The sequence below is a fragment of the Pollicipes pollicipes genome, unplaced genomic scaffold (assembly GCF_011947565.3).
Source record: "Pollicipes pollicipes isolate AB1234 unplaced genomic scaffold, Ppol_2.1 Scaffold_3087;HRSCAF=3621_pilon_pilon_pilon, whole genome shotgun sequence".
Taxonomy (NCBI): domain Eukaryota; kingdom Metazoa; phylum Arthropoda; class Thecostraca; order Pollicipedomorpha; family Pollicipedidae; genus Pollicipes; species Pollicipes pollicipes.
The window spans coordinates 45,457,304-45,478,346 of record NW_023596225.1 but is presented as its reverse complement, the minus strand read 5'-3'; the positions used below and the strand labels follow the sequence as shown (position 1 = coordinate 45,478,346).

The 21,043-nt window shown below is 51.8% G+C and overlaps 1 protein-coding gene across 1 annotated transcript; it reads right to left on the bottom strand.

Moving 5' to 3' along the window:
• Positions 1 to 306: 306 nt before the first annotated feature.
• LOC119089439 (lissencephaly-1 homolog) lies at positions 307 to 14,979 on the bottom strand. Its single transcript, XM_037212138.1, has 10 exons — positions 14,913 to 14,979; positions 10,753 to 10,815; positions 10,158 to 10,311; positions 9,293 to 9,439; positions 5,351 to 5,507; positions 4,721 to 4,898; positions 3,310 to 3,445; positions 2,463 to 2,618; positions 981 to 1,176; positions 307 to 401 (listed from the first exon to the last, which is right to left on the bottom strand). Exons 2-10 carry the CDS (start codon positions 10,788 to 10,790, stop codon positions 328 to 330), a joined length of 1,236 nt encoding a protein of 411 aa, XP_037068033.1. The 5' UTR covers positions 10,791 to 10,815; positions 14,913 to 14,979; the 3' UTR covers positions 307 to 327.
• Between the last annotated feature and the right edge of the window lie 6,064 nt (positions 14,980 to 21,043).

Sequence of the window (21,043 nt, the reverse complement as noted above, 5' to 3'; positions counted from 1 at the left end):
CGGGTCGACGTCACGTGACCCGGCCCAGGTCAGCGTCTCCCGGCGCGGGTCAACGGTCGACGCCACGTGACCGAGCCGTCTCCCAGCGCGGGTCGACGTCACGTGACCCGGCCCAGGTCACCGTCACCCGGCGCGGGTCGACGGTCGACGCCGCGTGACCCGGGCGACAGCTGCCCGGCGCGGCTGAAGGTCACGTCGCCGGGCGCCGGTCAAAGTCACGCGACACGGGCCCGGTCGTCACGCGCCGGGCGGGAGACCTGTGGCGACGGCCGAGTCCTGACTAGGTTGGAATGTAGAGAGCTCGGGGCGGCGGCGCGGCCTTGCCGGCTAGCGGCACTCCCACACCTTCACCGTCTGGTCCACGCTGCCGGTCACCACGAACGGCGCCGTCTTGTGCATGTCTGCAACGGAGGAGGCGTCTCAGTAGAGCACCAGCCGCGCCCGAGACGTCGCTGCAGACAGGCGCCACGTCGCTATGAAAGCGAGGTGAACGGAAGCCCGGTGATGGATTGGTGACGCAGGACACCCCTTAGAAAGGCAAGACATTGGTGTTTGAGACAATCAAATTGGGTGCTATATCATCAAATTTTGATAGCAAGGCAGGCTCACGCTGACTTTATCATGCTGCCGATTAGGGCTAGTTAACTAATTCATTCATAAATGTCGCAATCTTATCACATCCCAGAGCAAGTGGCAGTAAATCCCGAACACATTTACGCATCTAAATAGCGGCGAACCAGCCCGTAATAAGTGAGAGACGACACACGACCTGTCCCGGTAGGCCCCGATGTTCTCACTCGAGCGACCCATTTAAAAACACACCCGAAAACTCCAGCTCGCTACGTGCTCAGAGTCCACGCCAGCACAAGTTGTGTCCCATCATTCGGCCACAGCCGCTCATTTCTCGGTCGGCTGCGGGCCTAAGGTCTCCTAGGGCCTCCTAGGGCCTCCCAAGGCCCCCTAGGGCCTCCTGGACCGACCTAGTGACGTGCAGAAGTGCTGGTGCGCCTCGAGCGTCCGATGACAGCGCTTGGCCTTGATGTTCCAGGTGCGCACCGTCTTGTCGTCGGAGGCCGAGAGCAGGTACAGGCCGCCCGGGTGGAACGACAAGCCGCGCACCCAGTTGTCGTGGCCGACCAGGGTCAGCAGGCACTGGCCCGAGACGGCGTCCCAGATCTGAAGTAGGGGTAGAAGGCAGGGTCAGAGGGGAGGGTCAGGGGGAGGGTGGCGGTCACGGTCAGGGTCAGCAAGCACTGACCCAAGACGGCGTTCCAGACATGAAACAGGGGCAGAAACCAGGGTCAGGGGGAAGATCGGAGGGAGGGTCACGGTCAGGGTTAGCAAACGCTGGCCGGAGACGGCGCTCAACATCTAAAACAGGGGCAGAAGACGGTCAGAGGGGAGGGCCACGGTACGGGCCAGCAGGCACTGGCCCGAGACGGCGTCCCAGATCTGAAACAGGGGCGGAAGACAGGGTCACACGGGAGGGCCAGGGTCAGGGTCAGGGTCAGGGTCACGGTCAGGGTCAGGGTCACGGTCAGGGTCAGCATGCACTGGTCCGAGATGGCGTCCCAGATCAGAAAGAGGGGCAGAAGACAGGGTCACGAGGGAGGGCCAGGGTCAGGGTCACGGTGAGCAGGCACTGGCCCGAGGCGGCGTCCCAGACCTGAAGGAGGGGCAGAAGACAGGGTCAACGAAAACTCAGGGTCACGGTCCCGGGCAGGGACAGCAGACGCTTGCTGCAGACGGCACACCAGATCTGAGAGACCGTCGGTCAACGTCGGCTGACGAACAACCAGCAGCCTGAGACGGTCAGGGCCGGTACGGTACTCAGACCTGACAAGGGACGGCGAGCTCTCAGATGGGCGTGATGCACGGCAGTACGGTGTAGTGCTTGGCCTCATGGCCGAATGGCCAATGGCGGAACTCGTCGTAAGAAGCAGCCGTCGTTAGTTACAGACGCATGGAGTTACCGAATACGACATTCGCGTGGCAGCCCCTAAAGCCGGTGTGTGGGGCCGGTAAAACATCACCACACTGCACCAGACCCCGAGCCCCGGCGCGTCACGCCGCCGGCTGCGTCGCTCACCATTCCGCTCCACGACAAACCAGTCGCAGTCACCATGACGCTCATACCGGGCCAGCGCCATACAACACGCACCGCGCGCTCTGCCATTATCCACCGGTGGAAAGCATATCATCGACCGGCGTCGCCTCCGCAGCTGCCGTGCCGTGTGCTGTAACGCGTCGTGTCGTGTCGTGTCGTGTCGTGTCGTTGTCGTTATCGTGTCGTGTCGTGTCATGTCGTATTGTGTCGCGCCATGTCGCGCCGTGTCGTGTCGTGTCGTGTCGTGCCATGCCGGTGCCGTGCCGTGCCGTGTCGCACCCTGACGTCACCGGCGTCCAGCCCAGCTCCAGCTCCGGGGCAGCAGCGGCCTGAGCACCAGCGCCGCGCCGCTCACCTTGATGGTCTTGTCGCGTGAGCCAGAGGCCAGGAACGGTCCCGGGTGGCCCGCCTGCTTGTTGTTGCCGCTTGCGCCCTCGTTGATGGCCGCGGACGCCGCCGGCGGCGCCCAGGCGATACACTCCACCACGTGCTCGTGCTCCCGCAGCTCCATCTGGCGAAGATGTTAGGGCGGCGTTCGAACAACACGTCTCCAGGTCATGCGTGATAACCGCGCCACACCCGGGGGAGAAATCAGGCGGCGACAAGTGAATGCAAGTCCAGCCGCGCTCGTTCGCGTCCGTTGAATCCCCGCTAGCGTCGGTATTCAGACGGAAACGCCAAGTTAGAAGAACTGGCGTACGAATCGTTCCGCATCATGCTCCACTAATCCCTTACAAACGGTCATTCAACGGCAAGCATATCGCGCCTATAACGGCAAACGCAGCGTGCGCGAATAAGTCATTGTTCCTGGCGGCAGTCACGACCACGCCAGTGCGGCAGCGACGACAGTCTCTCTCCCTCTCCCTCTCCCTCTCCCTCTCCCTCTCCCTCTCCCTCTCCCTCTCCCTCTCCCTCTCCCTCTCCCTCTCCCTCTCCCTCTCCCTCTCCCTCTCCCTCTCCCCTCTCCTCTCCCTCTCCTCTCTCTCCTCTCTCTCTCTCTCTCTCTCTCTCTCTCTCTCTCTCTCTCTCTCTCTCTCTCTCTCTCTCTCTCTCTCTCTCTCTCTCTCTCTCTCTCTCTCTCTCTCGCTAGTCGGAACTATAGCGGTCTAGCGGTTACAGGTCGTGTAGCAGCACCTAAACAGCGCCGCTCACGGACCGCCGAGCACCACCCACGCGCGCCCCGAGCGCAGTCAGCGGCGCACCTTGCACTCCTTGGAGGTGATGTGCCAGACGCGCACCGTCTGGTCGTTGGAGCAGGAGGCCATCAGCTGGCCGTCCGGGTGTACGCGCACCATGCGCACCCACTCGCGGTGCCCGGTGAACGTGCGCACGCAGTACCTGTTGGCAGCAGTGTTTCAATATTCGGTCACTTGGGTGGCAGTAACGTCGCTACTTTTCATGCTATTACACCCCTGGCTTGGGGTTCATTGCCTGTTGCTCCTCCCCTTGCTCAAAATAGGCCAATCAACATCGAGCTGGGCGGTGCATAGCTCAGCATCAGGCCTCAGGCTTGGGGAACGGACCGGGCAGGTCAGATGTCTGGTTTCGGGGTCCAAGGCGAACAGATAAGTGCCAGCCAGTTGCGTACGGAGACCGCCGGAGAGCCAGGAATATGGTAGCGTGAGTTCTTATTACACCCTGCACACCCTGCTGGATGAATTACGGAACACCGGTTGCGAGAGGCCGCCGTCATATCGGACGGAGCTGGGGTCGGCCGACGGATGGCTGCTGCCTCTGTGACGAGGGCTGGCGGCTGCAAAAACAGAGCGTCGCCTCCGCACGCAACGAGGACGACCACAGGAAGTCAGATAGACGATAGATAACAAACAAAGGATGTGGGTCGCGTCATGGACCGGTGCCGGCTGGTCAAGCCACAGGTCGAAGTCGAGCGTCGTAAAGTTTTTTATAGGCTCGATGAGCTTGCGGCGTCATTCGCGACACCATAGCCTTGCAGACCGTGTGTGGCCTGCATTGCAACGCTGTCGGAACGCTACAGCCTTCAACTGCCTTTGAACCGAATGCCCCAGACTGGAGAATGGATGCGAGATTTGTATGCCTACGAGGCACTCAAGAACGAATGATCTGCCTGCAGAGTCAACAGCATACTGATGAGTTTCGAACTTTGAGGACCACCAACGCGAACTGAATCCCAACAAACACAGCCGTCACGCACCAGGTCACTGACCCGTCGGGACGAGCGGTGATCGCGGCCACGCCGAGGAGCGCATCGACAGCCCAGTCCTTCACAGGCCAATTGACACGCGCAAAGTGTGACCGCACACAGTCAGGGGCGCCGACCGACCGCGCACCGCCGCTGGACACAAAGAACACCCTCAGGGCGGAGGTCTGACGTTACAGGACGTACCGTCGTCCGACGACTCCAGCATACCGCTGAACTCTGAACCACTCTCTGAACCACTCTTTGAACAGCAGCTGAACAACTGAACAACTGAGCTGTGAACCACGCAGGCTCTGTCCGCCCGCGCCCTCAGCCTGCCCCACCTCACCACACGGGGAGGGGAAGCGAAGGAGCTGGGCAGACACAGCGCGTCGGCTCCACGAGGGGAGAAGGGCAGCGGGGGGGGGGGGGGGGACAACCCACCGCGCTCTTACCCGGTGGCCACCTCCCACATCTTGATGACCTTGTCACGGGACGAGCTGAGGATGAAGTCGCCGGGTGGCGTGAACGTCACGCTGGAGACGTTGTGGTCGTGGCCGTGCATCGTCTTGATGCACTCGTAGTGTCCGCTGAAGTTCCACAGCTTGATGGACATGTCGGCGCTGCACGACACTGCAGCGGCAGGGGGTCGGTCACCACGCGGCACGCACCCCTGCTGCGGTGCACCGTCACTCATCAACTATTTACCTCAATGCTGCAATACCCCCAGGGACTCGTCGAAAGCAAATCATGTCAGCAGCTCCCAATAAAAAATATCTGCACAGAAAAATGATGGTAATTTTCGTATACTGGACCATCGGCGCATCCTTTAACACATCTCAAACGCGAACAGCAAACATGTGTGAATCGATCACGCCGATTAGTGACGTTGGCAACACCAGACGGCTCCCAGTCTCAGCACGTATCGAAACAAAACAACAAAAACCCACATATGTGCCCACGACCACGCGCTGAAGTTCTCGCGATGAAGCTCGCACGCCAACAAGTCACACTCGGCCAGGCCCTGGCTCATACGCGGCACGTTCCGACCACCGACGGCGGGCCGCCGCCGGCCGCGCTCTCACCGAGGAAGGTGCCCGTGTGGTCGAACGCGATGTCCTGCACGCTGTCCGTGTGACCCTTGAGCGTGCGCTCGAAGTCGCCCGAGTCAAAGTCCCACACCTTGATGGTGGCATCCTCGCTGGCCGACACCATCAGGCTGTAGACGGGGTGCAGCAGCACCTGCAGCGACGCCGGGGTCAGGACGAGGCCCTGCGGCACAGCGGGCTCGCCGGCAAACGGCGGTCCGCGACCTGACCACTGTCTTCGGCGCGCCACGCTGCGGTGGTGAGGCGACGCGGGCCCAGACAGGGGTCACGGGTCAGCGCTGGAGCGGGTATGAAAAGGTCAGGTGCCGGGGATGGCCTGTGCGGTCGCAGCAGAACTGCTGTCGCAAAAGGTCACCATAACGAACGCACGTTTCTGGACGCTTCACGGGTGTTCACGAAACGGGGGCATCCATCGAGGGGCCGAGTGTCTGTTCGAATTCGGAACAAAGTCCGAGCAAGTTGCCCCACCACGCCTAACTAAAAATTCGGCAAAGGGATAACGCCATGATTTTCTAATGCCACGCTAGCAGAAAATCATCGCCACTGAGTTCATCTACGACACAGAGTGGCGGACTGAAATCCGGAGCCCTCAGTCACGGCCCTCGCGACCGTTTGGGAGAGCGCGGGTACCGCACCCGCATTCAGCGCGGTCCGCGTGTCGACACCAGCACCGGCGACTCAGGTGTCACCGGCGCCGCCGGCCGCCAGCTGCATCCCGGCGGGCCGGCCGGGGGCGGCGCAGTCCCTGCAGCGGCACCACCGAGCGTGCCTCACGCGGCGGACAGGTGCGGCCGGCGGCCGTACACCTGGTGTGACGCACAGTGCGCCCGTCCGCCGCCATCCGGTCCGACGGACCGCCGCCAACCCGCCGCGGCCCCGATGGGGGGAGGCCGCGACGAAGCCGCGCGCTGTGTGAGCGTCACTGCTGGCCGAGACCGGAGAAACTGTGCAAGTTCCTGACGTAGCCGGCAGGTCTGAGCCTGGCTAGCCTCTTTGGTCGCGGCATTGTGGCCCTGCGAGAGGCCATAATCCTCCACTGACCGTGCCCGAGAGGACACGGTCGATGGAAACTCAATACAACTGACCGGCTCGGCTGCGGCCCCAGTCGGACTGGCGTGTGTGGTCGGCAAAGTCGCAGAAACGACCACGTCCGGCGCCAGCCATTAGCCAATGCAGGCAGCCCGTCCAGGAATATATCAGCCGGCCAGCCGCCGCGGAGGCGGGGAGCTGGCGACAAACGGCTGCGGCAGCGACGAATGCCATCAGCCGCGACTGTGATCCGCGCATTAGCCCCGAGCCGACATCAGCGGCGAGCGCCTGCCGACTCACGGGAGCCGCCTCCGCCACCGCTGCGCCCCTCCCCTATCACCCACGGTCCGGCCGCCGGCCGCCGCCGGCCTCCTCGGTCTCCGCCCGGGCCGGGCCGGATCAGTCGGGCCCGGTGACCGCCAGGTCGGGCCAGCGGCGGACCGGCGGATCCGTGACATGCGCCGCTGTGCTCCGCCGGGCCGGCCCCACTATCGATCCGGGGCGGGTCCAGACGCGGTCCAGACACGGCTGCGCAGCTCACCACTGACGCCGGCCTGCCGGTGTGGAAGCCCAGACACGGCCCAAGCACAGTCCAAACACGGCACAGACACGGCTGCCCAGTTCACCACTGACGCCGGCCTGCCGGTGCGACGACCCAGACACGGTCCAGGCACAGTCCAGACACGACCCAGACACGGCTGCCCAGCTCACCACCTATGCCTGTCTACCGGCGCGGCGACCCAGACACGGCCCAGGCACGGCTGCTCGGCCAATCACCGACGCCTGCCTGCCAGGGCGGCGACCCAGACACGGCCCAGACATGGCTCAGATGCGGTCCAGACACGGCCCAGACACGGCTCAAATACGGTCCAGACACGGCCCAGACCCGGCTGCTTACCTAACCACCGACGCCTGCCAGCCGGTGTGGCAGCCCAGGCAGCGCCCACGGTGACAACCACCCCGGCAGCTAGCATGGGACGTGCAGGCGATGAGGGTCGTGGTGCAATATGCTGGGAGGGCCGGGAGGTGGACGAACAGGAAAGGTACGATGCAAGCTTCTCAAGAAACAGCAGCGCACCACCCAGATAGGACTTGCGCGTTGGGAGGGTACCTGGTGATTCCTGTACCCCCGAGTGCAAGCAATACATGAAAACAAGTCGGAGAGAAAACGCGCAAAATCGAATGATCAAAAACTGGAATAAGTGAACGCCAGGGATTGTTAACGTTAAGCACAATACAAGACAACAGGTCGGAATCCCAACGTGGAGCGCAGCTATTCCGGGCGTTTTATTTCATGTTGACAGATGACCCTAATGGTGCAATAACAAATGGGCTCTAACAAAGTGATGCTTTTTGCATCAGTTATCCCTCTTGACGGACGGCGTGATGTACTTTTTGCAGCACTTCTCCTCTTGATAAAGTGCAAACGGTGCACGAGCAAGACGCAAAGTCAACAGATAAATAACAAAGACAGATTGTGCCGCGGGAAGGACGCACTGACGCAACGGAACGGGACAAGCATCATTACAATTACCCACGGCCATAGCTCACAATGGCTCGTGCAAATGACGATGACGTCAGGAAATCCGGTAATCGATGAGGCACGGCTCGTCACGCAAACCGGTAGTAAATTACGTAAATTATAAATAAGCGTAACGTCGAACTAAAGCTGAGCCGAGGAACGAACTCGGGGCTGTGCGTCCACCAGCTGGTCTCAACAGTGGCTACATGGCGTTAGCAGAAGCTGACATACCTTCGCTCAGTCATGTGATATCATCTCTGGGTTTCGTGTGACTGGAGCGTGGCCAGCATTAACGTGTCAAATTTTATGAAGACAGACAATGTGCTAACTTCGTCGCCGCACCATTTCCGGCCAGGCATTCACATCTGATCAGTTGAATCGCCATGAACGCAAGCAGCCAAATATGTGTTTTACGATCAGTTCTGGCCAGTTATAGCAGGCAGACCAGGGCGCCGCTGTATCCAAACCAGCACTCGCTCAGCAACCGCGACCCATCAGTCTGTCAGTGTACACATTCACAGTTCGAAGACTTCGCGACATTCGGGGAACCCTCGGCGAACACAGGACGCCCCGACGCGCCCGGCATGGCATCTGGCATCTGGCGCTGGGCGCCACGGGCAGAGGGGCGCCGAGAGGGGCACAACGCCGGCGCGCGCCACGCGCCTGACCGCCGAGCGGCGCCGCCAAACACACCACGGCTGCGGCCCCGCTCCTGCACTGGACGCGCGTCCCTGGGGTCCCGGCTGAGCCACTGCATGCAAGGCACGCCACCTCGAAGCCACGTGTCAGGCACGACTGCTGGCAACCACCCACCCCGCACTTAGTGCGGAGGGGGGACTGCCTCCAAGCACTCCTACAATGACAATGTTTGAATGCCAACTACTTTTAAATAATTGGGACCGTGCTGGTACGACACTAAATCGATGATCAAGCATGATTACTGAGGCATGAACAACCCAGACAGGGGCCCGAAAATGTGGGACTTTGTTAGCTGTTCTCGAATATTATGATGAATATACCATTGTTTCCTCACCCTGATTTTCGTACCTCCTACTTAATAATCAAGCAATCAATGGACACTTAATTGCGAGAGGAGCTAGACGCCGTTTTCCACACTGGCGATGAGTGCCCTGCGGCTGCAACTCCCCCTGATGATAGGCGCCTGATGTGGGGGGCAAACGCCAACTTTCTCCGAACTTCTACCGATTCGGCCTAGTGTCCCTGTCATTCTTGCCAATACGCCCAGTGCCTAGTGTGAACTCCTTGGTTCAGGGAGCGTATTTGTGTGTGGGGGGGGGGGGGGGGGGAAGAACATGCTCCCATGACCCCGGCCCTTGGCTCCGCCCCTGGTCACAGTCGAGCCTCACCTTGGTGACGGGCGCCCGGTGTCCGGTGAGGGCGTACTTCTCCGGCGGCCGCGGGATCCACTCGGCCGGCGAGCGCTTCTCGCGCGTCGGCGCGCCCGCCTGCATCTCGCGCTGGTAGTCGGCCAGGTTGGCCTCCAGCTCCATGTTCTGCCGACGCGGCAACGGGGCACTGTCACGACCACCGTCTCGACGCACGGCGGCGACCCATGGTCAGACAAGACACCGTCACCCCTACCGTCTCGACGCACGGCGGCGTCCCATGGTCAGACAAGACACCGTCACCCCTACCGTCTCGACGCACGGCGGCGTCCCATGGTCAGACAAGACACCGTCACCCCTACCGTCTCTACGCACGGCGGCGCCGTATGGTCAGACAAGACACCGTCACCCCTACCGTCTCGACGCACGGCGGCGTCCCACGGTCAGACAAGACACCGTCACCCCTACCGTCTCGACGCACGGCGGCGCCGTATGGTCAGGCATTGTCAACCCCGCACCGTTCCGACGCACGGCGGCGTCACATCGTCGGGCAAGACACTGTCACCCCCCACCTTCCCACCGTCCCGACGCACGGCGGCGCCGTATGGTCAGGCAAGAGGCAGAGGGAATATGTCAAACTGGAATTATAAAGCTTACAGTTGCATCTTTTTAGCGATAACAATGCTACGTGAAGGTTAAGATTCATTCATTGTCACAAACCTTTCAACCGTATAACCGCATGAGATTATTGCACACATAAATTGCTGTTTCCTTCCACAGATGCAAGGTCAGAATAGTTGGGTACAGCAGGCTAGCAAGAAAAAAAAACAGAGGAGAGCAGTCTAGGAGAAAATGCGATGCGCGACGGGGCTACGTCAATGCTGACCCGTTTCTGGAGTCTCAATACTGCAGTCCATTTCTTTTCTAGGTGGCCGGCATATTTCTTATCCACCTCGCCTGGCATGTCTGTCTCTCTTTTGAATGCCTCCAGGGAATCAGTGTATCCATTGCTGCCAAGGTAATCGGCGATTGCCTTGTTCCTGAAACATGATGAGAGTAAAACACAGATGCATCATTGTTGAAATATGATCTGTGTGACAAACCACTGACTTTGTGGTAAATAACACTAATCAAAATGTTTTGAAACATCATCTCAATGAAAAAATAGCTTCCCTGGCAATTATATTTGCCTGCAAGCCACAAGTCACAGTGAATGATATAGGAAATACAGGATATAGTTATGTTACAACTAATACAACTCACATATGACAATGAAGAAAACATGAATATAGTGAATAATGCATACATAGGAGTTTAAAACAAAAGAAAACATAATTATTGGTGCAGGATGATATAATATTTCTGAACACAGGCTGAAGAAAAGTGACAATTGTTGGTGGGCACAAAAGATGTAATATAATTTTTAACACACAATACTTCTGAAAAGTGAAACAAGGTAGGCACACATTGGGTATACTTACAATTCTTCTCTTTGCCTTTGTGACAACACCATTTTCATTTTAGTGTGCCCTCAGTTTTTCATTCTGAAAAACAAATATGCACTTGAGACAACATGAAGGGCCTCCATAAATACACTTTCAGACATTCAGGGTTATCTGCATTCAGTCATGACTATCACATCAGAAAATTGTTCAACAGCTGTACATCCATATATGTCTGCACTTATGTGGATTCACATCATCACAAGAAATCATTGGTTACAGCTTCCCAGACATGTACATCACCTGGGCCTGGTCCCAGGAAGATCAGGACTTTGGCATAGGTTGATGTGTGCTGACTCCTAGCCTTCTTGCATCGTACAGTAAGTGAATGCCACTGTTTCTTTTAAGTATTTCTATCTTGATACAGATCAGGGACCTTCCTTCCAACATATTTATTTAAGTGCAATGTTTCTGTTATCACCTGTGTACAATGATTGTGAGGTATATGCTCAAATTCTCTGCAAACTTCAGATGGAGATCCAGACCAAACCCAGCCTAAATGGGTTGTTGTGAGTCCTCCTGCCATCATCCAGTCACCAAATACTGGCTCCATGGCAGATCCTTGTGGCAAAGCTCAACATGCTGGGATGTTCAGGATGGTCCATCCTGCCCTTGTAGTCACCTGACCTTCAGCACAACAGCTGCTGCCATCCACGGGCCATCTTAGTCAGTAATAAATATGGAGCGCCTACAGTGATTGGAACCCATCCCACCATGGATGGGGAATCTGAAGACAGATGCCCCAACTCAGCCACTGTGATGCACTCAGCCATAGTTCTAGTCTATGCTAATATGACAGCTGGTAAAAGACTGGCACAATATGGTAAAAGCTTCACTCCCATAAAACTTTTGATTTTAAACTGAAACTACATCTCCATAATACTCTTAATTTCAAATTGAAAAAGCACATACAGCTTTAACTCCTTGGCCCTGAGAGGTAACGCATCCTGAGGAGTAAGACTAAATATATATGTAGCTTCTCTGGGCCCTCCCTACACATGCAGTTTATTCTGGTTGTCATCCTCCAGACAGAGAAAAAGCAGACAAAACAATCTCACCTCAGTCCAAAATCTTACAGCATCAGCCTAATCTAATAACCTAAAACATAGTGGCACAACAATTAAACAACATTCCAGAATGGATGCATCACCATCTTACAGAGTCCTTTCAGGATTGAAGGCAACTGACAACTGATCTGGTTTCTGCTGGCTGATTTTTACTGGTTGAGACTGACTGGCAGGAACTGTCCAACACAAGAATTGGAAGAAGCTGACAAGAATAAAATAGAGTAAATCATGCTCTGATAATTTGCAAGAGCCAAACAGCACAGCAAGAATACAACAAAAATGTCAAACATTGCTAGCATCCGCATGTCGTCACCACTGATGATAAAGCAGCTTGCAAAATTAACAAGTGATTACCTGGAGGCATTAGAGGAATTTTGTCAATTAATCAAGCTACAAAACATAAAACCCTGAAACTATTGCACACATGATCCACCAAATGCAGCCTTGCCATATTGAGCATGTTGAATAAATACAGATGGATGAAAACTTACCCTGTTCACAAGTGCAGCACCATTTTAGTACCTTATACCTATATGACATGCAGTGTAAGACATGCATGTCACACTGAATGTTCTGCAAGGTGGTTATTCAATGTTTTGCCCTGGCTGCATGCATGTATGCTTCATGTAATGTAGTCCTCATCTATGGTGATAAAACAAAAGTGAGGCTGTGTCTGCCAGACATATTCCCAGATAGCAGGGGTGTATCCTGGATTCTATTCATGTCTGTGTTTATGGGTCCTGGGATCTTTTTTGGGTTGCATGCACATGTCTGGTATCTAGTCCAAGTGGACTCATCTTTGAATAACTGGCCAAATACCAACTTCTGTCCAATAATTTCTTGTCTATACATACTCTACTTTTCATACATTGGTTAAGTGGTACATACAAGATGCATACAACATCAAGACACACATGGCATATTATGACCCCCAGCACTAGATGTGGTAAATGGTAGCCATAGAATCAGGTCAGATACACTAATCAATGGCCACAATGTAAGTACAGCTTTGGTCATCAATTCATAGCTCAGTTGGCTAGAGCACCTGCCTTCCAATTTCATCACCTGTGGCAGGTAGATTCAAGTTTTTTTGGGTGCATATTATTTTCCCTTGGCTGGGATGGCCTGCACATACTGTAAACCCCTTGGCTGAGATGGCCTGCACATACTGTAAACATCAAACATTGGAAAGGATGAACTGTGCTAACCATTACAACAAGTTTGATATGTACCAAACAATTATGATAACCTGGAATTTCATGATCAGAGGGTGGGGACCAGAGCTCACACAATCATTTACCACAAGCTCTTGTCTGAGTTCATCCATTCAGAGCTTTGAATACACCATAAAAACATACCTGTTGCTCATTCTGCACATAGGACAACACCTTGCAAATAGAAAATGAGCCCTGAATATCTGCACTTGGGTTTACAACTGAAACAAAATGTACTTTTGTGCAATCAGTGATAATGCTTGACTTTTCTGCTCCCAGCCTGATCCAGTGGACTAAATATCTGTATGATGATGAACATAATGATTCTGCTGACAATGAAGCACATTCAAATGTTAACTACAATTTGCTTAACCTGGCAGAGCAAATATACATTATGATGAAAAACCATGACCACACTACCATGACTGTAACCTCTAAACCCCAGGATTCAAAGAAGTGCCACATATTCAGAGCACAAAAAAGGTAGCACATTTTAATTCTGATTATCCTGGTGTTGAGTTCTGCGGAGCTGAGTCGTTTTGATAACATGAACAAAGTATGTGATTTTAAAAACAAGAAACAATCGATAAAAAGGAATGCCATAACCTACAGGCACTATGTTACTTTTATCCAGCACATGCTTGCCACTATTTCCAGGCCAGAAAGTAGCAAAAATTATTCCAGGCAGCATAATTTTCCATTGAGTTTTTCTATCTCTCCCAACAACCAAGTTAAGAGGGTAATTAAAGCTTAAAATACAACCCAAATATCCAAACTGCATGTACCAAGCATCTACAGCATCCAAACAGCCTATAGCTGGAATGCTCAGCTTACACCAGCATTGTTCAGAATATACCCACCAAGATCCTGCATGGAACATGCATGCCAATGTGATGAGCTTGACAGGATGATGCTGATCTGATGATCAAACATGAAATTTCCCTTCAAATAACATTAAGAACCTTAAAACAGGCTTCAATGGATGGGACAGAAAATACATCAAAATCCAGTTTTTTTTCAAACAAGACATGTTGACAGTTTATACACTATTAGCTCATGCATCATTGTTATGTGACCAAGACCTGTACACTAAGTGATGTGATTGGGAGAAATTAATGAGAAGTAGAACATGAGCTGCAAGAGGGCCCATAAGAAAGATCCATTTTACTTTCTAGAAGTAAAATGTTCATAAAACCCCAAGTTGAAATGCCATATCCCTGCATCAAACACACTTTGGGCAAGACCTATGCTATGGCGATGAGTGATATTAGTTTTATAAATTTAAGTACCAATTTCTGGACTCTCTTGGAACCATAGTTCATTATTTCACTACCACTTCAAGCACTACAATTATGTATTAGACTAATGACTACACATTTTTAAATCAATGGAACATTTGAAAAAACAAATAAGTGTCTGACATGCAGCATGATCAGATTAAGCAGCTGGGAAAATCTGGATCATGGAGAACAATATTTTTTGAATCAATTCAATCTCATGAGCAAACCTGTCAGGCTGTCCATATTAAACTGCAGGCTCCATGAGCACCACCAATTCCGACAAATACTGACTGGTTTTGAAAAGTCCAGTGTACTCATAAGTCACATATCTTGCTAACAATAGATTAACACGCATGCAATATGCCAAAAGTCCTCCATATGTATCACGAAAAGCAAATATGGGAGTGGTGAGAAAAAGCGTCACGTTCGCCGCTCCATTAACATAGCGGTTCTTTCAGCGCCAACAGATGCCGTATTTCTGTTTAAATGTGAGCTGATCCGTATCCCATGTGAGTCCCGTATTTCGAAGTACAATGAAAATACTCATCAAGCTCAGGACTGTTGCCTATTTCACGTACACAAACTACGCCCACAGTCCATCCGACCACATCCACAACACACAAGTGATGCCAGTCCTTTATCAAGGTTGTGAGTTTGGTCCGAACCAATCTACTCTCAAGGCCGGCAAGAAATTACGACAAAGACAAATTCACTGGACTCAAACTACGTCATCAAAGGCTTCCCGAAACTAAACAACAAATTGCCCATAATATTGAAGCAACATCTTGAGTTCAGCAGCCATACCAGCTGCGGAATGTAGTAATGACATGATCAAAAGCAACAAAAAGTAGATTCGGCGCAATTATCGGTTCTAGCGCCAACATTCTGCCTGGCCACGCTTTCACCTATCGGTCGAAATCAAGAACTAGTAGTACGGTCCTTTTGCGGCCCGTCTGCTTGCATGGCCGGAAAGCGCCAGGGGTTGTCGGGCTGGCACTGATCGTGGTCGGTACGGGCAAATGCGGCGCTACGAATGTAGAGTGGGACATGACTTTCCTGGGGGAGGTGGGGGTCCTCGCAAGGAGTCTGCTGAGCAGTGTTGCATTCAGTAGAATGGGGGCACGTGCTCGCTTAGCAAATTGTTACGAGTTTCAATATCCATGCAAATAAATGCCTCAGGAAAGCTTCCTCAGCGCTACAGCCTGGGGCTTACCCTAACACACTACCTTACACCCATTCCCACACCTCAGGGCTCTGGCTGCACCCCTGTTTTTTTGTGAAAGAAGAGGGCCTCTTGATGAAAAGAAAGGCCCACTTATCCAGAACAGCGGCCTTCCGATTCACAAAGAGCGGCCCAAATCCAGTGAAGGGTGTCATTACCCCAAAACAGAGTATTCTGTTGCGCAACTGCGGCTATCTGAAACAGACGCCTGTGGCCAGGCGGATGCACTGATGGGTGCTCGTCATCCCTTGAAGTCTGGGGTGCGACTCTCAGCCGCCTTCCGTACAACCCCGTACACGGGTGGCGATTTGTCTGATTTTGGATGGGCAAGTGCCCCCCGTCCCCTCCCCCCAATGTCCGATTTGCCCTCCCCCAACATTGAGTTTGCCCCTCGAACCTTCTGGAGCCAAAACACAAGCAGGGCATGACAAATGGGGAATCACAATGATGTCAGGGTTAAAAAAGTTTTCTACTAACTGACAGGCAAAAGGAACAAAGCAAATGAAAACTCATGCCATGTTCAGTTGAATACAGCTTGCGGAGTAAGTCACACAGCAAAAGCTCCGCGTTCGCGCCATGCGTACTTGAGCATCCTCTGTGTTTTCTCGCATGCTGCATGCTTTTACTTACATGATTTCTATGCCTCATTGACGCTGATGTAGTTTTATGCTATTGTCTGAGTATTTTGGTATCATCCAGTGATGTTCAGAAAATCCACAGATTACAGGAAGTTGCGCTATTTTGCCACGATACGATACGTGTTATCGGAAATTGAAAACAAACCGGTTAAATGTCGGCACTCAAAATGTGAACAAAGTTTTACCCGGTCATACTCGAAAGAAACGTTGAAATGGGCCAACTTCCACTTCGACGTGGACATTGCATAGGACAGTCACAAAAACTTGATCGACACCAGCTGACTAAATCGATAGCGGCAGTCATCCGACAATGACCATCAAAATAGCACTAGCCGTCAAAACAGCGCTAGCTGTGTCAAACTTGCTTAACGCGAGTGCCGTTTTGTAACCAACCAACCGCCTTTCCGGCTGCCAGGGGGCTATTAAAAGCTGCCTTTGGAGGCAGCTTTTAAAAGTCGCGCAAACCAGCTTACGCTCTTCACTCCCATAGCCGTACACGTCCAACAACGTGTTGGAGCCACATAACCTGAGTCGATTGCCGAGACCTGATTTCGACGATGGACGCCAAAGAAAATTATAATGACGCCCAATGAGAACATCTTCCGCCGGGGTAGAGCGAGGAAACATGTAAGAGCAATGTCGCATAATCCTATTCAGTTGGGTGGAAATGCAAATTCCATTACGTTGAGAGGAAAGTGGACCCCATCCAGTAAGAAACCAGTTTTTTGGGGCATTTAAGGTCAGGGGTTTCCCGCTCAGCTCCCTAGCCTATTTTGCGAAAATACACCCTGTGGTGGAGTCTAAGCGACTGTGACAAGTGACGGATTGGCCACCTGAATACTGAAGCGTCAATCTGAAATTCAGGGCGCGTTTTCCAAGCAGTAACAAGGACGAGGTCCGAGATTTACATCGGTCGCGGCCCCTGAGACCATAAACGGGCCTCTGTGTCGATCTGGAGACCACAGTATATAACAAGGGTCATGTATGGCGAGGGCCCCAGAATCGGCCTGGGGCAATGCTCAAGGGCGACCGCAGGGGCCTTTGATCAAGTGCCTGATTGGAAGGTACGGGGGCTGGCTGTAGGTAACATTAAGGACCCCGGCCTGCAGGGCCGGGCGCTCTGATGTCAGTCGGAGAGTCTCTCGTACCGTTTGGGCACACCCTAGGCCAATGCGGGCGTCCGTTTGGGTCAGAGATCAAGAACAACGAACAGTCTGCTCCATGTCGGTCTGAGCCCTGGCAACCCAGTTTCCAAGCAAGGAAAAGCGGGATCCCTGACATAACGAGGCCTCTGTGTCAGCCAGGAGCCCACAGTGCCTGACAGAGGGCCCTGACTTGCTGACTGACTTACTTGATATTATGCTGACTGTTATCAATCCTGTCATTCCATTAGCTTTACGGCGATCAAGGTCAAAAAAATATATAATTGCTGAATTGTTCATATCTGCCGTTCGTGAGCACGATTGCCAGACTTCTAACAGCCGTACGCTCTCAATCAATGTCGTGCAAGGTTTGATGGCGTAATTAGACCGTGACGTATCGGGGAACATATTCACTGAACAAATAAACTGTGTTGTCTAGAGCAATCTTTTTCGCTTAGAAACATATAAATAGTTGTGAGCTTATTTTACCATATCTGCACCACTATCAATATCATGATCTTCATCTATGATCGTTATCATCGTCACATCGGCTTCAAAAGGGAGATCATTCTTTAGCATCAAAAACATTTTTGAACTTGCCTAATATTTTTAACACGTGCTCGGGTGGCCAGTTGCATACCGTTCGCTCGGGTGGGGGTCAATTTGACACCGATTCAAATTGATCAATTTAAATTGTGATATTAGAGCGTTCAAAAATGCTTCTTTCAGAAACGTTGCTATTTTCGTCCGCTCACCGGCCACCGCCTAATATCGACAATGGGCCGACAACGAGCGGCTTGCGGAGACTGCAACGCCGACCAACGGGGTTTTGTTCTAAAGCTTCAGAGCTCGCATGACAAAGGTATGTTATGTGATTCGTCTGCATCTCGGTTTAACAAAGGGTGGAGATTTCCAGACTAACGTAGTCACTGAGGAGTCAGGTCAACTAGCAGCGCTTTTACAATCAACACGCGTTTTGAGTGTCATTTATATCATGGTCGTTTTATTTGCCATACATTCAAGCTAAAGCAGGGTGGGAGCTGCTTTCTCCTCAATAGCACAACAGCTTGGGGGAGCTTCTCTCTGAATTACAGCTGGCTCGCAATTGATGGGGTGAGCGGGGACAGGTATTATCGAGAGATGTGCCTGAGCGCTTTAGGAAAAGGTTGACAACCATTTTCTAAAATGGCGCGTCAAGGATTGCTTGTGTTTTGTTTCACATTAGCTGAAATGTACACGGTTTATCAACAATTTGTTTGATTGTCGAGAAGCTTGATGTAAACGGGATGCAATGTCAGATACAGGTATTGTAGACAATATTTTCTTGAATATATATATATATATATATATATATATATATATATATATACATATATATGCACAAAAAAGGCACTGACGCTAAGGATGGCAAATTGTATGTAAATTTTACACCTCTCTCTCATCCATTGGACGTGAGAGAGGTGTAACTGCACCCTTTCAGCTTCACAAAACGAGTGCTTTATACAAAACTGATGCAAACTGCTAGGGTTCCATGATCGCTGTGGCTACGCACATGAGGTGTAAGAAGATATGGTAAGGGAAGTGTATGCATATATATGTATATATATATATATATATATATATATATATATATATTCACTCGTAATTGATAGCCAGAAACCAAGAGCAAACGCGGGCTACATCCGAAAAGCTTTTCCTACCTGTTCCCGTATGACGATTTCTAAAACTATGGCCACCCCAATCACTTCGGGAAATCGACACCCACGCCCCTGTACATACGGTATTGGAGTTTCAAGACGATTGGATGCGACCCTTCCTTGTGTAGAAATCTGAAACCATTGCAACGGAAGAGCGTTGGAGTCAGCACTTGGCTCTTGCCAACTTTGTTACCAATGCGTTTGAGGGATTATCCTTTTTGTGTTGACAGAGCTTTCCGTTCGACCTTAAAAGGTTTCCAAATTTCCATACCAACCAGGCGATATTGAAGCGGTTAAATCTAAAATGGCAGCAAACAAATGTTCTGCGCCATGCACGTGTGTTAGATTACGATAGATTTTTACATGCGATTTCCAATGTTAGGGGGTATCCGCCTATGCTGTATGGCGCAGTCCTTGCGGTGAGGCTGGCTTCAGCTTCGGCTTCTTCAAGCCGCGGTTTGCTCCCTTATTTCCGCTTCAGGTTCTGCTTGTGTCTTTTCACACGGCTGGCTTCAGTCTCGTGTCATTTTTAATATCTAGCTCGGCCCCCACTTTGAACAATGTTTGAATTATGTGTGGCTTAAAACCAGACCCCTGCCTGCACCCCTACTGTCTTCGCCCTGATGCGTTATGAAAGGGAGAGCTCCATAGTCATGTGGGATTTTGAACGGAAAAAGCCATTTGATTATATTTCGGAGCTGCTTACAATCATGCCCTTCTTAAGACTTGAGCTCCCCTCTGAGTTACACATCCGTGAAAATGGGAAGCATATTTCAAGGAGAACATTTCGAAGATACTTTGGCATTCATGGCGTCATAATAACGTCATTCAAATCCTGCCATTTCATAAACCACGCGACGATCAAGGCCAAGCGAAATATAATTGCCGATGCGTTAATATCTAGCAATCATGAGCGCGATTTCCAGTGATGTAACGTCCGCAAATTTGCTCTTAACCAATGTTTTGCAAGGTACGATGACGCAATCAAACAATGACGCATCGAGGAGTATATTTACTAAATAGAAAAATCGTGTTGCTTAGAGCAGCATTTTCCGCAAAAAAGCATACCGATAATAACAAGTGAGCTTGTTTCATCACGTCTGATGCTCGCTTTAATACGTTCAAATGTAAAATATTACTTTTCAACTTCTGTTTTTCGCTTCCTCATGGTGACTTCTCACTGCAGTAATGACTTGATTTCACGACAGAAGCCTGCGTGTCCGTTCTGTCATCACGATAAACTTATCAAATAACTTTTTTCAAATTGCGAGACATACACGCCTGAAAGACCGTTATTCTGAGAATCAATTGAGACCTGACGACGGCCGAGGAACTAGCTCTCCGCAACGTTGTTTACAAACTAGCAGACAAGATAAGGGCGTTAGTCCGAACAAAGTTTCCATCGTTATGTCAACACCTCGCACAAACCTGATGATATTTTTGGTTCCCATCACGCTTTAGCAGGCCTGAAAACCACTTTAGTTTTATAAAACGGCGTCGCACCCTAGATTCGGCTTCGACTCCGATTTCATTATTTCAAACAGATGGGCCGGCTTTGGCTTCGTATTCCCTGAATTCAGAGTTGTTGACTTGCGCTTCGCTTAAAGTATAAGGTCACTGGATTTGGATTCGGCTTAACGTGTCAAAGCATGAAGACATTGGCTGAATTGGTGATCCATTAGGGGTGCCCACTGCACATATAGTGTGAAAATTCATAGAGAGACCTCTGTCGTTATTTCGTGTCTGCTGACTCCAGCCAAATAAAGAAGGTAATTGGTGTCACGCAGCTTCGAACTTCGCATTTTTTCGAAAAAAGTGGTAAAATTGGACGAGTTTACTTATGAAGACGCAAAAACATACTGTACCAATGTGTAGGCGCCACCATCACGTAGAGGAGATACCTGGCCTTCATTTCATGTCCATTTTATGGATATCTTCGACTGGCTGATCTTTCAGATCTGATGAAACGCTTACTTGTGCATTTGTTTCCGAATTGACGTTCCATGCATG

Coding starts and splice junctions, on each gene's coding strand:
- LOC119089439 (XM_037212138.1), bottom strand. CDS start 10,790: ATGAAAATGGTGTTGTCACAAAGGCAAAGAGAAGAATT. Junction 3,446..4,720: donor ATGTGGGAGGTGGCCACCGG/GTAAGAGCGCGG, acceptor TGCTGCCAACAG/GTACTGCGTGCGCACGTTCA. Junction 1,177..2,462: donor CACGCGACAAGACCATCAAG/GTGAGCGGCGCG, acceptor CCCCTACTTCAG/ATCTGGGACGCCGTCTCGGG.